This window comes from Emys orbicularis, chromosome 4 (genome assembly GCF_028017835.1).
Source record: "Emys orbicularis isolate rEmyOrb1 chromosome 4, rEmyOrb1.hap1, whole genome shotgun sequence".
Classification (NCBI taxonomy): Eukaryota; Metazoa; Chordata; order Testudines; family Emydidae; genus Emys; species Emys orbicularis.
Genome location: NC_088686.1, coordinates 108,986,633 through 109,007,421, shown reverse-complemented (window position 1 = coordinate 109,007,421; position 20,789 = coordinate 108,986,633). Strand labels below are relative to the sequence as shown.

At 52.2% G+C, this 20,789-nt stretch overlaps 1 protein-coding gene across 1 annotated transcript in view; it reads right to left on the bottom strand.

The window, feature by feature from the left end:
- The window catches only part of TESMIN (testis expressed metallothionein like protein), a 139,687-nt gene that overhangs the window by 99,477 nt on the left and 19,421 nt on the right, over positions 1-20,789 (bottom strand). Inside the window, exons 7-9 of the mRNA XM_065403341.1 lie at positions 17,315-17,406; positions 11,851-11,922; positions 11,115-11,217 (exon numbers count right to left, since the gene is read on the bottom strand). Coding sequence (XP_065259413.1) covers positions 11,115-11,217; positions 11,851-11,922; positions 17,315-17,406 — 267 coding nt within the window. The remainder of the gene's footprint in view (positions 1-11,114; positions 11,218-11,850; positions 11,923-17,314; positions 17,407-20,789) is intronic.

The following is a 20,789-nucleotide window of genomic DNA, read 5'->3' as shown; positions in this document are numbered from 1 at the left end:
TCTCCGCACACACTCCCCCCTCTCCTGGGACTCACCGGCTGCCGCTGGGAGGAGCTGATGGGGCACAGCAGTATACAGCAGGGGTTGGTCCCTGGCACAAGGGGGCAGGGAGGGGTTGGTCCCCATACCGAGGGCCCAGGGCGGGGGCAGTGAGGGCACAGTGGGACAGAAGGAGGGGTGGGCAGGATCCCTTCCCCCCGGGCGGTGGCACCTTCCTCTTGGAGCCTGGTCCAGAAGCCAGCCACTGCTCTGTCAGGCTTCAGCAGCTGAGCAGAGAGCCGCTCCTCCATGTGGCTCCAGCTGCCCCCCAGTGGCAGAGGCCGGTTACTGTGACCAACCGGACTTTTGGTGTCCGGTCAGCTGTGCTGACTGGATGCTGCCAGGTTCCCTTTTCGACCGAAAACTGGACACCTGGCAACATAGGCCTGTGGTGAGGGAGCAGAGGCCCTTCCTGCGGAGGGCAAGCCTTATCTGGGGTGGGCGGGGTCTGTGGTTCAGGGGGCAGGGCCTTATCTGGGGTGGGCGGGGTCTGTGGTTCAAGGGGCGGAGCCTTAGCTGGGGATCCCGTCCCCACTCACCTGGCGCTGGAGCCGGCGCAGCAGGCAGTTCATCAGGAAGGATTTGCCCCGGCGTTGCTCCCCGATGATGGACACCAGGCAGACGGGGGCGTCCCCCACCCCACGCTGCTCCAGGCAGCGGCTCAGGGCCTCCTCGTCCAGGATCAGGCCCCCTTCTTCGTCCAGACGCACCAGCTGCACCGGCGCCCCGGCTCCGGCTGAGCCCCCGGCCCCTGCTGCTGGGAGAGAGCAGGGTCAGAGCTGGGACCCCACCCCTGAGCCAACTAGGCCCCTGCCCCTCAGATCAGATCCTCTTGAGCCGTTTCCACCCCCCGTGAGCCAGCCAGTCCCCTGCCCACCAAATCAGAGGTTGCGCCCCCTAGGGAGGAAAGGCCCCGTGTCCCATTCCCCACCCCCTGATCCAGCCAGTCCCCGCCCTGGGGCCTGTGAGAGCCTGCACCCCTTTCCCCTGATTCAGCCTGTCTGGTCTAACTGGCTCCATCTCTTCCCGCAGGGGTGCTGTGATTTTCTCCCCCAGGGCTCTCAGCCTCGTATCCGGGATCATCCTGTCCCTGGAGCAGGGAGCCCGGCACTCAGGGCAGCTGGGTCCCCAGGCCGAGATCCCGCGCCAGTGAGCCACGAGGCAGCCCTGGCAGAAGTTGTGGCCGCACTTGATCGAAATGGGATCATCCAAGACATCCAGGCAGATGGAGCAGGTGACGTCCTCCCGGAGTCGCTGCATCTCTCCAGACCCGCTGAGTGGGGGGAACCTACTGGGTCAGGACCTGGCACCCGGAGCAGAAGGGCTCTGCTGCAGGATGGCTGATCTGTAGCCCAGGTGTGCCCCTTCCTGGCAGCAGGAGTCTGGGGAGGAGCGAGAGAACATGGGAATATTTCTGTGAACAAGCTGCGTGACTCAGTTTACCTGCCCACTTTGTGTTCCTGTCCCCCGGGCAGCACCAGAGCGAGAAGACGGATTCCAAGAAGTCATGGCAGAGATTGGTAGATTCCCAGGCCAGGAGGGACCAAGGCTGAGCTCCTGGATAACGCAGGCCAGAGAACTGCCCCCAGTTAATTCCTGTTTGAACGAGAGCAGATCTCTTAGAAACACATCCCACCTCGATTAAACACATCCCACCGCACTCCTTGGTACATTGTTCCCATGGTTAATTCCCCTCCCTGGTAAATACGGACATCTTCTTTCCAGGCTGAATGTGTCCAGCTTCAACTTCCAGCCAATGGATCATGTTACAGCTTTCTCTGCTATCCCGAAGAGCCCATTATTAAATATTTGATCCCCGTGTAGGTGCTTCTAGACTGGAGTCAAGTCACCCCGGGAGGTGGGAGCTTCTCTTTGCAAAGCTAAACAGCTTGAGCTCCTGGGGTCTATCACTCCAGGCCCCGTTTTGTAATCCTTTAACCATTCGCGTGGCCCCCCTCTGCCCCCTCTCCAATATATTCACATCCTTCTTGAACTGCACCGGAACTGGACACAGGACCCCAGCAGCGGTCGCACCAGCGCCAAATCCAGAGATAAACTGACCTCTCTGCTTGTATGCGCGATTCCCCTGTTTGGGCATCCTTAGCTCCTTTGGTCACACTGTCGCACGGGGGCTCACGTCCAGCTACTTATCCCCCATGGCCCCCTGCACGCTGTCAGCATCTCTGCGTCCCTGGAGAGACACCCCCCACACCGGGCTGGGAGCATGGCCGACGCTCTTTGGCCGTATCACAGCGCGTGGTGTTGGCTTGTGCCCAGACTACCCTAGCGCTGGGGCTGTTGGTGACACTGGGCTTTTCTCTGCTGCCTACAGCCTGGCAGATGCCGTGTGCCAGGGGTTAATCACTGGCAGTGCCATGCCCGGCAGGGGCACAAGCCTTTAAGAGGAGTTTGATCTCAGTCCGACTCGCTGCCGAGGGCAGCTGGGGAGACACAGGGGCTGCTGGAGCCCGAGTCCGGGAGGCACCCAGCTCGGCCTTAGGAAAGGCCACGCTCAGGGCCTAACAAGGAAATAGCTTCCTTCCCATCATGCAGTGAGTTGGGTGCTGACTGGCCGAGCTTTCCTCCAGCTGGCGTGAGAGCAAATTCACCCTCTCACCCCCACAGAGCCCTGGGCATTGGGTGGGGGGAAACTGAGGCACAGAAAAGGGAAAGAACATGCCCTGGCCTCACCCTATTCCCCTAGCGCTGGGCTCTGGTCCCGGAGCACCAAAGTCTCCTCTTTTTCTGCTGGAGACTCCCCAGTTTCCCACCCTGGGATCCCTCCCAGCCACCGATGTGCCACAAAGGGGACCGGCTCTATCTGTCCTACCATCAGTGATGCCTCCTGAGCAAGCACCAGGGCCGGCCCAATTCGTTTTTTCATCCTAAGTGGACCCCCCCCCCCCCGTCAAGATAGAAAATGGGAATTTTGTTTCCCTCCCTCTTTGGACATAATCTATCAGGATTTCATCCACCGAAAAGTTGCCAGATTCACAGGGCAGTTGGGGTTTTCCTGCAATCCCCAGCTGCTGGAGGCATGGGATTGCTGCGCTGTGATAAGGCAAAGCAGTGCGCATCACAGGCACAAACTAACCCACGGAAAGAGCTAGCTCCCTCGATGTTCACCCCCCCCAATAAAAAAGAGGGGTTCTATATATTTGCTTGCTGGTCTTTGGAGCCCCTTTTCCAGCTTCTCCCTCCAGTGGCAAGGGCTGGAAAAGCGGCTCCAAAGACCGGCAAGCAAATATATAGAACCCCTCTTTTGTGTGTGTGGGGGGGGGGGGGTGAACAGCTGAGGGGCCGGCTCTCCTTCCATAGATTAGCTTGTGCCTGTAAATGTCCTGATTGCGGCTAACGCAAGACAAGCCACTGTTCTGGGGGATTCCACGTGCCCAAGGGTTTGCCCTGGTTTTAGCTGGTTGAACTGGTCAGAGTTTGACAGTGTTTCAAATCACGCCATGAGCCAGACCCAGCGTTGGGGGTAGATTAGCCGCTGCCTGTGCCAGTCTTTCTGCTGGACAGAGGGTGAGGTCCGAACTGCCCCTGTCCCACCCTCCCACCCCCAGCTGCTGGGAATTTCCACCCCACAGAGAGCCAAGACTAATCATGTGACTTGGCAATGCCCTAGCACAGTTAGGGAGGGTGAAACATGGGGAACAGGCAGGGACGATCCTGCCCCATGGGTGGGGAATAGACTGCGGGGGACAATCCTGCAACCTGGGAGAATAGAGCAGAGGGGACGATCCTGCCCCTTGGTGGGGGGGGATAGAGTGGGGGGGACAATCCTGCTCCTTGGGGGGGATGGGCTAGATTGGGGGCAAACACCCTCCACACGCCCTCCCCCCTCCGCCCCCTGCTCTTAGCCGGCCAAATCTTCGCTTCTCTCTGTCCAGGCAAAATTTTTTGTTTCTGAGAAACAAAAGCGTAACTCCCTGTGTCTCATCCTCCCAGCAGCCCAGCTGGTGGGGGTTTGAAGGTGGGTGGGGCGGCCCTGCTCTCACATTGGTAGTGCGAGGGGTGGGAGGCAGTGGGCCTGTGGGAGGGGAGCACAGAGAGGCCCGGAGAGGTGGGGCCAGGCTGGAAAAGCAAGTGACAGAGACTGGAGGGTGCAGAGAATCTTCATTCCCCAGATCCCCCCACGGGCTCTTCGGAGCAGCAGGGTCTGGAAGTGCACGTGCTTTAAAGGGCACTGAAAGTGTCAGGAACTGTGACCAACTTGGGGGGAAGAGGGAGGGGGACAGTTTGGCCAGAGATACACCCCCTTGTGAATTTCTGGATGTTACCACTGTCTCTCCGTCCAGAAATGACATCCCAACTGCCTCTTCTCAGAAATGAGGTATTTCTTAGAACTGAAAACAAAAACCCTTAGCAAATATTCAACTCTTTCCACTGCTGGGTAATGGTCACCTGGGGCTGAGATGCAGTCACCTCTGGGGTGGGACAGCTGAGGAACAGCAGCACAGCAATACTACATGGGGATGGCTCGCCCAGCGCTGAGATGCAGCTGTCTCTAGGGTGGCTTCTTCAGATAACGTGATCTTATGAATGGGTCCTTTTGTCTTTGGAACTCACTGCCACATGAGCCCTGCTATGTATCCTGGAGCTCTTTGCTGAGGCTTTTTACTGCTTTTTACTCCTGTTTGATGGTCTCCTGTCTGGTATTTCCCAGGTTTTGGTTCTTTACATTAAGGGTGAACCACTCAATAAGACTCATAGACTTTAAGGTCAGAAGGTCATCTAGTCTGACCTCCTGTACATTGAAGGCCACAGAACCTCACCACCCACTGCTGTAATAGACCCCTAACCTCTGGCTGAGTTACTGAAGTCCTCCAGTCATGGTTTAAGGACTTCAAGTTACAGAGAATCCACCATTGACACTAGTTCAAACCTGCAAGTGACCTGTGCCGCATGCTGCAGAGGAAGGCGACCCCTCCCCCCAGGTCTCTGCCAATCTGACCTGGGGGAAATTCCTTCCTAGTCCCAGATTTCGCAGATTTTATCTGCTGTCTAGGCATGCAGCCAGCATGAAGCCACCCAAAAAGCACTGAGTTGCAGCTGATGCTGGGGTGGGACAGCTGGGTAACAGCTGCAGAGTCGCACTGAAGTTCTCAGTGGGGACCTTGCTGTCACCAAAGGCTGTTCCAGGGGAGCATCTCCTTTGGGCTTTTACTGCCATTGGCCATGATACACTGACACTCTGGAACCCTGTATCTCTCAGTAGCACACAGTATTCACCCCGTGATATGATTATGAGATGTTTTGTATTATGCATGCCTTGTGAGGTGGTATGTAAAATGTCTGGATCTGTTGAACATTCATAACCTGTTGGATTGGATGTGCTGTCATTGTATGGGAAGTTATGCTCTATGTGTGTTTCTGAAATATGTTGTGAGGTTGGGAGATGCCCACAGCCAGCTTTACAGTAGAAACAAAGGAGGGCCAGAAAGGTGTTGATGGCCCATCAGGAAGAATCCACTCTCTGAGAGACTCCTTGGAGAGGGCACTTAGTCAGTGGGATACTGCCTGACCAATGGGACTGCCTGACCCCCATGACACAGCAAAGATCTTTCTAGCAACTGAAAGAAAGTATAAAAGAGGGACAGAGACATCACAGAATATCAGGGTTGGAAGAGACCTCAGGAGGTCATTTAGTCCAACCCCCTGCTCAAAGCAGGACCAATCCCCAACTAAATCATCCCAGCCAGAGCTTTGTCAAGCCAGGCCTTAAAAACCTCTAAGGATGGAGATTCCACCACCTCCTTAGGTAACCCATTCCCGTGCTTCACCACCCTCCTAGTGACATAGTGTTCCCTAATATCCGAGCCTGGACTCTGTGACTGCATTAGTCGCCAACAGGGGAGTGTGGCAGGAGAGGACACAGAACATGTCTACAAATAACATTTTCTGGACTGCTGAGGTGGGGGGAGAGGCCAGATTCCATCTGGCGCTTTAGGACTCTGAGGACGCTCTGGGATCGGGAGCGAAGTCTCTGGAGCCTCGGGAGGTGCAGGTTTGGAGACATGTGGCTCCTACCTAGTCCAAAGTAACCTACCGTGCTCCCCCACAAGAGCCATGTTAACAGGCAACACTGCCTCTCTCTTTCCTTGGCCAGATGGATCGTGTCCTTTTTCTGGTGGCTAGTCCGGAAAAGGAGGACAAGAGCTCACTACTGCTACCACCTGAGGGAGTTGCTGGGTTGAGATCAGCTGGTAGAAGGAGGCAATAGCCCCAGAATCTGGGACTTCAAGCCCCTAGAGTGACCTCTTACCTTTATAGACCCCCTCCCCCCATCATACACAGCTATGTGAAAGGTTAGCGTGATAGTAACGAGACCCCTTTTCAACCTTCACCACACAAGAGAGAGCCGGCAGCATTTGTCATTAACGATTTATTTCTCCTCTCCCGGCTCCCAAACTGCTTCTCCTCCCTACTGCCGCCAGCCACCTTCGAGTTCTCCCTCTTCTCTCCCCGGCTCTGCTCACTTGAGTGCAGCAGCTCAGCGGATGGTCCAGCTTTACTCTTTCACTTCCACTCTTCTTCACTTCTTTGGGGGGCTGCATTTGCCATTGAGCAGGCTGATGGAAATACCTGAGTGCTCTGTCTAGGCCAGGGGTCTCAAACACGCGGCCTGCGGGGCTATTTCTCCGGGCCAGAGCCCAATGCCGTCCTGCACCCCAACCCCCTGCCTGCACCCCAACCTCTGCCACACCTCGCACTCCCTCCTGCACCCCACACACCAACCCCCTGCCCTGAGCCTCCTGCCTGCACCCCAACCCCCTGCCATGAGCCCCCTGCCTGCACCCCAACCCTCTGCCATACCTCACACTCCCTCCTGCACCCCACACCCCAACCCCCTGCCCTGAGCCTCCTGCCACATCCCACATCCTTCCTGCACCCCAACTTCCTATCCTGAGCCCCCTTCTGCATCCCCCACCCCTTCTGCACCCCAACCTACTGCCCTGAGCCCCATCTGAACCCCAACCCTCTGCCACACACCACACTCCCTCCTGCACCTCAACTCCCTATCCTGAGCCCCCTGCTGCATCCCCCACCCCTTCTGCAGCCAACCTCCTGCCCTGAGCCCCGTCTGAACCCCAACCCTCTGCCACACCCCACACTCCCTCCTGCACCCCACCCCCTGCCCAGAGCCCCCTACTGCACCCCCTGCCTCACCCCTCCAACTCCCTGCCCTGAGCCCCCTGCACCTCAACTCCCGCCCTGAGCCCCTGCCACACCCCTCCTGCCCCCTCTGGGGGCAGGGCTGGGGGCAGCGAGGGGGGGTGTCAGTGATGCGGCCATTGGGCCAATGAACTGGTCCTCATGCGGCCCTCGGGGTCATCCGAGTTTGAGACCCCTGGTCTAGGCTCACAGGCCCAGCAGCTAAAGCCAAGCCCCCTCAGCGATCAGCTGTCCCAACCAGGCTGCAGGGCCGGCTCCAGGCACCAGCGGAGGAAGCACATGCCTGGGGCGGCATTCCGTCCATTCTTGGGGCAGCACAGGCCGGGCGACTTTTTTGGTTTTTGCACTTCGGCAGTTCGGGTGGCGGCAGTCCGAGCGTTGTTGTTGTGTTTTTTTCTGCTTCGGCAGTTCGGGTGGCGGCAGTCCGAGCGTTGTTGTTGTGTTTTTTTCTGCTTCGGCAGTTCTGGTGGCGGCAGTCCGAGTGGTTGGGGGTTTTTTTGGTTTTCTTTTTGCTCGCTTTGGCAGTCCGAGCGTTGTTGTTGTTGTTTTTGCTTGGGGCGGCAAAAATGGTAGAGCCGGCGCTGCTGGGCTGAGGTCGCTCAAGTGGTCAGCCCCTCAACGCAGTGTATCAGGGGTGGTTCAGGCCTGGGCGGGGCCCAAGCACCCCACAAACAACCAGACTTCCAGGGCGGGCCCTGGCCTGGGTGGAACCCTGGCAGCCAGCAAACAGACAGACTTGACAGGGCTGGCTCTAGTCTGGGCGGGGCCCCGGTGGCCAGCCAACAAACAGTTCCTGTCCTGGGCTAGAGCCTCCTTGCACCATGTAGGGGGTCAGCCACCCGGGGTGGGGTGGCAGGGGGACGCGGGCCCACCCTCCTCCCCCGCGTCCCAGCCCAAGGCGCTGGCAGGGGCAGGATTGGTTGCCCCTGCGTCGGCGGGGATCCAGCCGCAACACGCCGACTGAGTCGCGCCGGGCCCTGCAGCCAGCAGCTCCCGGGCTGCCCCTGGGCTACTTCCTGCCTCCCCGGGGTTTGGTACCTGCGGCCTCCAGGCCTCTTCCGGCTCCTCGGGGTAAACCACAGCGGGTACTCCGGGCCGGTCCTCGTCCATGTCTGGGGTTAGGGTTAGGGTTAGGGGCCTCTGGAGAACAGGCCAAGTGTCCTCCTCTGTTGCAGGCTGTCCCCCAACTGTGGTGCAGGGCCGGCCTTTTATGTTTCCGGCCACGTCCCGGTCCTTATGGTGAGGGGGGCGGGGCGATATAGGCTCCGCCCTCCAAGTGGCGTGTAGGGGGTCCCTCGCTCTCCTGCTCGGAGGGAGGCCGCTCAGTCGCAACAGAGTCCACCAGAGGCCCCGGTGGCCAGGCAACAGGCGAGGGGGATGGGGCGATATAGGCTCCGCCCTCCAAGGGGCGTGTAGAGGGGCCCTCGCTCTCCTGCTCGGAGGGAGGCCACTCAGTCTCACTACACTCCCCGTTTAGAAGGAGGAGGAGTTGCTGGTGGCCTTGGAGGCAGAACTCCTGCAGCGCCTCCGGCACTTGGCGCAAGTGCCGGATGATGTGAAGTTGGTTCATTATGTTGGCCGTGACGTCCTCCTGCTGCAAGGGAACGAGGACCTGTCAGAGACTCAGACGCCCCCGTGGAATCAGGGGGAATTAAGGGCACCTGGGACCAGCAGCAATTCCACCCAGCACCCGCGCACCTCTGAGGGATGAAGTCCCCCTCCTGACACCCAGAATGGAGTCTTGTTGTCCTTTCTAGAGACCTCCAGTGCCAACAACCTCCTTGTAGGGGGAGCTCCTGCCACCTCCCACCCAGTGCCCCTGACAGCTGTCCCACCTCCAATCCACAGCTCAAGTTCTCTGACCCCTCTCCTCAACCCCACCCAGGTTGGGCAGGGAGGGGGCTCTAGCGGGGGGGGGGGGAGGGATTCTGGCAGCAGTGAAGTGGGATGTGGGGAGCTTGAGACCTTTCCCCAAGTCATCCCAGCCACTGAGGCTGAAGCCGCAGAATGGCAGCCCTGGTGAATGGGGCAGATCAGCAGCCCCTGCTAAGTGAATCCTCCCGTTCTCTCTAGAGCGAGTCCAGCCCTGCCGGCAGCAGGACGAGCTTCCCCCGCCCATGTGCCTCAGAACTGCCCGGTCAGTCGCCATCACCCCTCAGTCCTTGGCCTCCCAGGCTGCCAGTGATGGGAACAACTCTGGGAGGTGGCGCGGGTGACAGGAGAGGCTCGCAGAGGGCACGTAGAGGACTCTTCTGCCCTTCCCAAGAACAGAAGTCCGTGCTGAGGCAATGCTTGTCATTCATTAGCCTTGCTAAAGAGCTGGGCTGGAGCTGCTCCGGGGACAAGCTGGCTCCCTCCTGCTCATGGAGGTGAATTCATCTCCCTTCCCAGGAGCACCTGCTCTCACTCTCATTCCCCACCAGTCGCCTTGCTGCCAGGCCGGCGAATGGCCAGAGGATGGGAATGAGGCCTGGGCCCCGCCCCAATCTCCTGAGTCTAATGCAGCTGCTCACCTTGTTCCCCATCAGCTGCTGGGCTTGCCCCAGGAGGGAGTAAGTAAGGAGCAGCCCAGCCTGGCTGACACGCAGCAGGGGTCGTGCATGGCCAGCACTGCTGTCTGCAGGAAGAATCTTCTCTGCCCCTCCGAGAAAAATTTGGAAAAAACCTGAAACCAACCAGATGTGAGGCTTCAGCAGATTGCCCCGAACCAGGCTCCAAATCCTGGCCTAGAACGGCAACTCCGTCGCATGGCTCCAGGAGGCAGCCACCCGCCCTGCAGAGCTGTGCCATGCCCTAGCAGAGTGTCCTTACCTCCCCCACCCTGGCTGTGTTCTTATAGCCGAGGAGCCTGCTGTCCTGGTGCCAGTCCCAGCACCAAAGGTCTTCGACCTCATGGATGTTCAGGTCTGGGAAAGAGAGAGACACACACACATTGGTCATTCTGGTTGCAGGGCTTGTGTCCTTCCAATCCCATTGGTGGCTGCACAGTGGGCAGAGCCCAACAGAACTGCGGGGGTGGTGGAGAACACAGAAAGAGATAGAGAGAGACTTATCCGCCAGCCGGGGTCAGCCACTTTCACCAGAAATATAACATTCCATGTAAGAAACTTGAAGTCACTGGTATTTATCTGAGGAGGTTTCATCAGATTTATAAATATCTTACTAAGGGCCTGATCTAAAGCCCTTTTGTTGAAGACAATGGGAGTCTTTCAATTGACTTCAATGGGTTTTCAATCAGGCCTTAAGATTTCATGACACCAAGGACTTCTAAAAGGCAGGCTTTAAATGTAACAAGCCCCTCATGAATCTGAGGAAAAGGGACAGCAGAAAAACTGGTCTGCCTTCAGCATGGTGATACACAAAACTGAAACAGCAACCAAATGTACTCTCCAGGATGCAATCTGAAGAAGCAAGGAGGACTTCAGGCACCTGCTTGGAGAGTCCAAACCTCTCCAGCTTTACCATCCAAAGAGCCATGCTGACACAGAAAGAAGTCCAAGGGTATGATGCAATGAAGTGTCATGGCTTTGTGTGATCAGATGTGACAAAACTCTCAGTCTGATGAGATCAGCATCAGCTACTACCACTATTCACAGTACTTAGAACCATATTGAGGAATTCCTAACAGTTGCACTCTAGGAGCACAGACCAAGTAATACAGAGTTATTACAAAGCACCTACCTTTGGAGAATAGATTTTTTTTATGTTACAAATTTTACAAAAATTAGCTAGATAATATAATTGCATAGTAACAGCTGAGACAGATATACTATATTGCTTCTTGCATAGCAATTAGCCCTCTATTTTTCACTCTTTTTGAAACCAAACCAAAACCAAACAAAAACACTTGTATATTTTTTACTGTCTGAACTACATAAATATTGTACTTTTATTACCTTAATAGCTTTAAACCGCTCAGTTTCATGAAGTGGATTGTTGTAACAATTATTACAGTTGCAGTTGTTGCAAAAATCACCATTGGCAAAGCAATCACAATATCTGTGATTAACAAAGCAAATATATATAAAAATTAACTATTTTTCATCATTCTCCTGTTTCAAGAAAGAATTTCTGGTAACCAAACAAGAAACATATACGTCTCACACACCCACTATATCTGATGCTTACTTCTCTCTCACACATTTTATAATCTATGCCAAAAACATAATGACATAATGAAATTGTATCAGCATCTGTATCTCTCCCTATATATATATATATATATATATATATATATATATATATATATATATATATATATATATATACATGGAGAGGAGTGAGCCTCAAGTATACAGAGGTTGATACAACTTCATAATGTTTTTGCCACATATTATAATCAATATTATTTAGTTTCAAGTTTTATTCTTCAAAACTCTAGACCACATGTAGTCATGTACACCTCTAGGCTAGATCCACAGGCGGTGTAAACAGGCCTAGCTACAATGACCACAACGGGGTTACACTAATTTACACCCACTAAGGATCTGACCCTCTCTGGTTTTAACCCAACATACTAGTTGTGTATTTTGGAACATGCATGTATTCTATTTCGTGTTTTCTAAGTTTTGCCTTTTCCAAAATAAACTTAGCTCATATTTCATAATAAATGCTAGTTGGTTAGTTACTTACAATTTCAAACACTGAGATTTGGTACAGTTACACGGTTTTTTAGACTTTGTATCCCATGATCTAAGAGGCAATCTATAAAGATTAAAAAAGAAAAAAGATATTAGATGATATTTTAATGTAAAAACGTATGAAAATTAATTATGATTATTTCCCCCTAAACCACAAATACTGACTTTTTAGCATCAGGTATCAATATTATTTAAAGATGATTTTCAAATACAGCATAATTAAGAAAGATTCATTAGCTATAGAATTATATGGTGAATTCCCCATAGTTAGATTTCGAGTCATCAGCATATAAATTAACTTTTAAAACGGACATATTTTATTCTTTCAGGTCCCCAAAGTCCAAATCACTGACTCCAAGTGATGCCTAGCATGCACTATGCTTGTAACATCACATCAACTATGGAGTCTGCTGGAACACACAGCAGGCCTATGGGACGGGTTAGGAGATGTCAGATAAACACAGATTTTAAAGCATATTATATAGGTTTTCTCAATTTTTTTTTAATCTAGCATGAAATAAAGGAATGTCAAATTCTTGAAATATTTCAGAGTTGAAAGAAAGGAAAGAACCCCAAATGTGACTGGGCCTACGGAAAGGTGATGGGGAGAGAGGAGAATCTGGTTTTTATTGAAGTTTTCAGCTGGGGTTTTACTGAAGAGTTAGAGTATGGGGTAAATCTGCAGCACTACAGAGAGTTTTGCAAAGAGTTTGGAGTGCAGAAGGGAGAAGATATATGTACTGATCCAAAAAATCCCAAACTAAAACAAGGTTTGTTTCATGGCTTTTGTAAAGGGAAATCATGCCTCACCTATTAGAATTCTTTGAGGGGATCAACAAATATATGAACAAGGATGCTCCAGTGGATATAGCATACTTGGACTTTCAGAAAGCCTTTAACAAGGTCCCTCAACAAAGGCTCTTAAGTAAAGTAAGCCATTATGGGATAAGAGGGAAGGTCCTCTCATGGATCAGTAACTGGTTAAAAGACAGGAAACAAAGGGTAGGAATTAATGGTCAGTTTTAAGAATGGAGAGAGGTAAATAGTGGTCACCAAGGGATCTGTACTGGATCCAGTGTTGTTCAACATATTCATAAATGATCTGGAAAAAGTGGTATACAGTGAGGTGGCAAATTTTGCATATGCTACAAAATTACTCAAGATACTTAAGTCCAAAGCAGACTGCGAAGAGTTACAAAGGTATCTCATAAAACTGGATGACTGGGCATCAAAATGGCAGATGAAATTCAATGTTGATGAATGCAAAGTAACCCACATTAGAAAACATAAGCCCAACTATACATGCAAAATGATAAGTTATAAATTAGCTGTTACCACTCAAGAAAGAGATCTTGGAGTCTTTGTGGATAGTTCTCTGAAAACATCCGCTCAATGTGCAGCGGCAGTCAAAAAAGCGAACAGAATGTTGGGAATCAATGGGACTAATACAGCATTGGAGAGTATGACAAACAGTGGTTGAAATTAAGTGCTCTAAATAGAGCAGCACAGAGGAAGCCACTATTTGCAGGTTGCAGCTGTGGTGTCCTGTCCCTTTAAATGTTTGAGCATACCCCCCTGCCCCAGTGCAAAGCCTCACTTTTGTGTTAGTTTCAGTTTTCCTGCTGAACAATAAACCTACCATCACAGCAGTCACCTGTGCTTTTATCAGCTCCCTCTCTGTCTATCTCCTTCTGTGCTGGGTTCAGATAGAACATATTAGTGATGAGGAATTTTTATCCCATGAGTATCTAGTGCTCCCTTTGCCTGAAGAAGACAATCATCATCATCATGATCATCAAAAAGAAAAAAGTTCATCTAGAGCAGGGGTCTCAAACATGCGGCCCACGGGGTTATTTTCTGCAGCCCGCGAGCTCCTCGCAGCCCCCCCACCCTCCTCCAGCGTTTACCTAGAGCGGCTCCAGCCCGACGCACACCAGGGCAGGGCAGGCTCCCTGCCTGCCTGCCCTGCCTCCGCGCCGCTCCGGGAAGCGGCCGGAACGTGGGGAAGGTGGGGCACATGGGTCTGTGTGTTGCTCTTGCTTCTTGCAGCACCCCCAGCAGCTCCTATTGGCCGCAGTTCCCCATTCCCGGCCAATGGGAGCTGCTGGGGGCGGTGCCTGAAGCAACAGCAACACACAGACCCTTGTGCCCCTCCTCCCCCAGGTTCCGGCCGCTTCCCGGAGCAGCGCGGGGGCAGGGCAGGGCAGACAGGGAGCCTACCCTGCCCCCGGTGCGTGCTGGGCCACAGCCTGCCCCTCGAACCTCTCCTGCAGCCAACCCCCGTGCCCTGAGCCCCCTGCCCTGAACCCCTCTTACACCTCGCACCCCTCTTGCACCCCAGCCCCCTGCCCTGAGCCCCCTTCCGCACCCTGCACCCCGACCCCCTGCCCTGAATCCCCTGCCGCACCCCTCCTGCACCCCTATCCCCTGCCGTACCTCACACCCCGACCCCGCCACACCCTGCACCTCGACCCCCTGCCCTGAACCCCCTGCTGCACCCCAACCCCCTGCCGTACCCCGCACCTCTCCTGAACCCTGCCCCTCTGCCCTGAGCCCCCTGCCGCACCCCTGCCCTGAACCCCCTGCCGCACCCCGCACCTCTCCTGCACCCCAACCCCCTGCCCTGAGCCCCCTGCCGCACCCTGCACCCTGACCCCTTGCCCTGAGCCCCCTGCCACACCCTGACCCCCTGCTGCACCCCACACCCCAACTCCCTGCCCTGAGCCCCTGCCACACCCCACACCCCTCCTGTACCCCCTGGGGGCAGGGAGGGGGCAGAGTTGGGGTGGGGATTTCGGGGAAGGGGTTGGAATGGGGGAAGGGAAGGGGTGGGAAGAGGTGGGGCAGGGGCGGGGCCTCATGGAAGGGGTGGAGTGGGGGCGGGGTCGAGGGCGGCGTGGGGGAGGTGTCAGTAATGCGGCCCGCGTAGTCATTTGAGTTTGAGACCCCTGATCTAGACTCAGAGGCACAAAGTGACAAACTGCTGCTTTTTGCTGCTGGGACTGTGAGAGCCAGCTAGCTAGAGAGGGAGAAGCAGGCAAATAAAATTGAACAAAGGATAAAGGGTTCTGCAATTACTGCTGGAGTTGTGCAAACAAAGCAGTGAGGAAGAAGCAAGCAGAGAGGGAGCCCAAGTGCAACCACAGGAAGAATTCTGCATTCTGCAGTGTAGACACAGCCAGAAGAGGCAGATTAAGTGCAGCTCGTGTACAGTAAAATGGAAAAAAAAGTTTCACTGTGGTCCTGCTTTGAGCAAGGGGTTGGACTAGATGACCTCCTGAGATCCCTTCCAACCCTGATATTCTATGATTCTATGAAAGAAGACCTTCAGGAAATGTGAAGTCCAACAGGAGAGCAGAGAAATGGCAACTCTTGTGGGCAATGTTGGTGAGTTCGATGAAAACCAGAAATCATGGGTAGTGTACCTTGAATGTTTTGAGCAATTTCTTGCTTGCAACTCCATTTCAGACATGCAAAGAATTTCAATCTTGCTGACAATGATGGGTTCAAAGGCATATGGACACCTGTGTGACCTACTGTCTCCAGCTGTGCCCTGAACTGCTACATCTGCCACAATTTCTGCAACAATGCAGGAACATTTTTTCCTACCCCGCTGATGAAGCAGAATAATATTGGTTCCATCAGTGACATCAGGGAAGTGGAGATTCAGAAGCACAATTTGTTGCTGCTCTCAGGATGTTGTCAGAACACAGTCAGTTCCAACAAACATTAAATGAGCCCTACATGACCAATTTGTCTCTGGATTATGCAATGACCAGATCTGGAAAAAGTTACTGACTGTATCAGCCCTTACACATTCAAGAAGGCTGTTGAGATAGCAATTGTCATGGAGACCGCAGAGAAGGATTTGCTGAAATTTAATGTGAATCAAGAAGTTCCCCTCCTGCATTGGCGAGACAGAGGACCACAGGAACCTAAGGAACTTCTGTGTGGCTGTTATGCATAAACCACATGTGCTGAGAAGGAATGCTGGGCATGCCAGCTTATCTTCAGGAAGTGCAAAAGAAAGGACACATTGCTGTGACCTGTCACACAGTTCAATTACCAGCAACACAGAGTAGCCATACGTCTAAGAAGACACCTATGGAGACTGAACCTAAGAAAGGATGGAAGTTGGGAATTCATCATATGGAAAAAGACAAGAGTTCTAGTGACACTGATCAAGACCTAGCACTACATCTGTTATCAGAAGCTGGAGTAAGAGATGCTATCTTGGTCACATTCTTGATCGAGGGAGTTCCTACAAGAATGCAGCTTGATACTGGAGCTGCCATCTCACTGAGTTCTGCATCTACCTATCACCAGATGTTGTCACAAGTTCCTCTGGAACAGTGGTTTTCAATCAGAGGTCCGGGGCCCCTTGGGGGGTCATAAGCAGGTTTCAGGGGATCTGCCAAAATAAAACAGAGAGCAGGGCTGGCATTAGACTCGCTCGGGTATGCGGTTGAAGCTGAAGCCTGAGCCCCACTGCCTGGATTGAAGCCGAAACCCGAGTAATTTAGCTTCGTAGGGCCCCCTGTGGTGTGGGGCCCCGGGCAATTGTCCTGCTTGCTACGCCCTAATGCCGGACGTAGCTTTCAATCTACTGGATATGCAGAAAAACAACTGTTGTGGCACAGGTGAGCCATGGAGATTTTATAGCATGAAAGAAAAAAGCTGAGAACCCCTGCTCTGGAAGGCACCTCATGGTTTTGAAGACTTATACTGGAGATAAGTTAGTCCCCAAAGGGATACTCCAGGTGAAAGTTCACCTTCATGGACAATCAGTTGTTTTACCTTTGTATGTGATTGAAGGAAAGTATCCACCATTCTCAGGCAGATCTTGAATTGAAAAGCTCAAGGTGAATTGGATTAAGATCAAGGTGATAACAAAAGCACCTTGAAATCAAGAAACACTGGGCAGACACTCCAAAGTTTTGAAAAAGAAGTTGGACGGATGAGCAACATGTCAATGAAGCTCACTGTTAAGTCTTTAAGGTGTTTCCTGTTAGCCACATAAATGATAATGTACATAGATTAGGGAAGTTTTTTAAAGTAGGGTGAGGAAATGTGATGCCTGTCCCTTTAAAGGTTGGAGCACTCCTCCTTCCCCAGTGCAAAGCCTCACTTTCCTGTTAGTTTCGCTGAAGAAGAGAGGGGAAAAGACATATTAAGAACAACAATATCAGTGCTTGAAGTTAACTCTCCAAAACGACAAGAAATATTACAATGGTTCTCTGTGTATATGTATCTTCCTACTGTATTTTCCACTGCATACATCCGATTACGTGGGTTTCAGCCCACGAAAGCTTATGCCCAAATAAATTTGTTAGTCTCTAAGGTGCCACAAGTACTCCTCGTTCTTTTTGCTGATACAGACTTACACGGCTACCACTCTGAAACAAAATAAGTTGACACTGAAATTAGTAGAAAATTAAAGGTTTTGTGTTTCTTACCCAACTAAAGTCATGTTTGTTGGCCCTTGAAGATTTACTTCTGATTGGAATGTAGCACTGCTAGCTACTGATTGTAAGGATCCATTCTCAAGCTGTTCAAAATAATAAGCAAAAATTCTGTTTTTGCTAAGTTTTAATAAAGACAAATCATGTCTGTGACTATGAGAATGAGACAGAGAACCGTGGACTGGTTTAATCACGCAAAAGTTACTAATAAAACTAATGGAGGCACAGATCTTGGGAAAATATGTAGTCACATTCTTTAGAAAGGTTCGATATGCCAGGACCCTTGTCCTCATTATTACAGAGAACTAGCAGTAAGTTTCATTTATGCTGTTCAGCACTGGCACAGTATTTTTATGCTGCTGTCTAGTCTGGGTCCAATCTCTTTTTAATTCCGGCAGTCAGTAGCCACTGGCCACTGCCACTGATGTTTTCCATTGAGTTTAAATGTAATAAACCCTTTGACTGGCCCCAGAGCATTTGAAATTTAAAAGGAGAAACAATGGTTAGCACCTTTTTTGGAGAGGATCAGGAAAAGAAAGGCTGGGGCTATGTTGGGAGGTTATACAGATGGGAGGAGAAAACAGGGAACTGTTGGGAAGAAGAGGATGGGAAGGAATGTAGAAATAGAGGATACAGAAAGATATGGAAAACAAAACTGCAAATTTCTTTACACCACATTTCCAGTGTGTCTCACCCCTGACCTGCAGTCACTATCTTTATGGATAAGAGAACACTTCAGGCGCCTTACTCCATTCAGCGCTTGGGGTTTCTCTCCTCTCCCCTTTTTATATAGACACTTATCCACTAGGAATTCGCCTGAGCCACAAATTCATCTGACACATTTCATTCAAATTAATATCATTCAAATCACGTCATCACGTAATAACTTCCAGTCACTATTTGTTTGAACTCTATTTCTACTGACAGACTAGAAATCCAGGGCTTTCTATCTTCTTATCAGGCTTCTGTCCTATTGTTTTATTTAAACTAACACACTGTTCTAACAACTACCACAGTGATAATAGATAAATAACAAGGATAACAACCTGAATACTTATAAAGCATAATAACAATGAACATTTTAAGTCCTAACCAGGGTGAGTAGAGGAGAGGGAAATCCTACTGAAGTACAACGGAGGATGCTTGCCAGAGTGCTTACAATGGCAGAAAAAATTAATGCCCAGCATATGTATTATGCATTGGGTTGTGATTGCTCCACTTCAAAATTTGACATTTTAAACAAACACTCACACATGCACACAGAAGGCAAAAGTGAGTTTTAATTCCAAAACCATTTCATATTTTATATATGGTGGGAATTTCTTCCAATTATGGCTCAATCCCCCAAGGTGCTGACCACCTTCAACTCTGACAGATTTGAATGGGAGTTGAAGGTGTGACAGACCCAGACCAGTGGGGTACAGGAGTCTGGTAGAGGGCAAATATACTGGTCACTGGATGAGTAGTTTTCTGTTCCCTGAGTGACCAGAGCAGGGGCTGCACTAGAGTAATCAGGAACCTGCTAGAACCAGTTAAGGCAGGCAGGCTAATTAGGACACCTGGAGCCAATTAAGAAGAAGCTTCTAGAATCAATTAAGGCAGGCTAATCAGGGCACCTGGGTTTTAAAAAGGAGCTCACGTCAGTGGTGGGAGTGTGAGGAGCTGGGAACAAGAGGTGCAAGGAGCTGAGAGTGAGAGGGTGTACTGCTGGAGGACTGAGGAGCACAAGCGTTATCAGACACCAGGAGGAAGGTCCTGTGGTGAGAATAAGGAAGGTGTTTGGAGGAGGCCATGGGGAAGTAGCCCAGGGAGTTGTAGCTGTCATGCAGCTGTTACAGGAGGCACTATAGACAGCTGCAGTCCACAGGGCCCAGGGCTGGAACCCGGAGTAGAGGGCGGGCCCGGGTTCCCCCCAAACCTCCCAATTAACCTGGACTGTGGGTTCTCCCAGAGGGGAAGGTCTCTGGGCTGTTCCCCAACCCACATGGTGAATCTCTGAGGCAAGAAAATCCGCCAATAAGCGCAGGACCCACCAAGATAGAAGAGGAACTTTGTCACACTGGTGTCAGGGGTGGGATCTTGGGGTGCACAGTGCGGCGGAAGAAGGAGGGTGATTTAAACAAAAAACAAAAAAAAAGGGAGAGGGTTTATTTTTTTTCACCACAATGGATGACGTAGTGCGAGCACTGATACAAGCTACGGCGGCCCAGCAGGAGGCTACCCGTGTCCAGGCAGCCGCCCAACAGGAGGCAGTGCGGCTGCAGCAAGAGACTAATCGCCTGCTGATGGACCAGGCTGCTCAAGACCGAGATATGTTGCGGGAACTGGTAAACCAGGTAAAGTCCCTTACAGAGCTGAATAGCGGCCATGATGGGATGCGGCTCATACGGGCCAGCCATTGGCTGCAGAAAATGACACGGGAGGATGATGTAGAGGCATACGTTCTGGCCTTTGAGAGGACAGCCCTACGGGAGGCCTGGCCTCGAGATCAGTGGTCTGGCATCCTTGCCCCATTCCTGTGTGGGGAGGCCCAGAAGGCCTACCATGATCTGCCTGAAGAGGCTGCGGCAGACTACCCCCAGCTGAAAGCAGAGATCCTGGCCAGATCTGGGGTAACGACAGCAGTGCGGGCCCAGCAGTATCACGGTTGGAGGTACCAGGAAAACAAAACCCCGCGGTCCCAATTGTATGACCTCATCTATCTCGCACGAAAGTGGTTGCAAACAGAGTCCCAAAGTCCGGAAGAGATACTAGCGGTTCTGGTCATCGACCGATACATGAGGGGACTACCACCAGACCTTCGTGCCTGGGTAAGCCAGAACGAACCCTCCACCTATGACGAGGTTGTCGCCCTGGTAGAGAGGCGAAGGACAGCGAGGGAGCTGACCCGACCAGTTAAGGAAGAGGCACCCCGGGTTAAACTAGCAGCACCAAGCCCTAAAGTTCGGGTGACTGGGCCACCAGGAGGGCCCAGGTGGAAAAAGAGAGAGGCTGAAGGCCCATTAGAGGCCACAAAGAGTCGGCGCACTGAGGGAGAAGAGGATCGTGATGTTAGACTGCCCAAACCAAGAGACCGGCGAACGCCTAGGGCTCCATACAGATGTTATGCCTGCGGGGAGTGGGGACACATAGCTGCACAGTGTCCCAATGCTGAGGAGCCTATGCAGTGTAACCTGGGGAACTGGGCAGATCCATGCTCCCTAATCCACCTTGTGGGGGTCTCACTAACCCCACATATGTATACCAGACCAGTGAAACTAAATGGGGTAGGGACCACGGCACTGGTTGATTCGGGGAGTGCTATCTCGCTTATCTCAGGGAAGCTCGTGAAGCGTAGTCAGCTGCTGCAGGCTAAACGTACAGGGATAACATGTGTCCATGGGACAGTTAGTTACTACCCCACCATTCCAGTAAAAATCAAGATCCAAGGGAACACTACTGAGGTAGCAGCAGGTGTAGTCCCTAAACT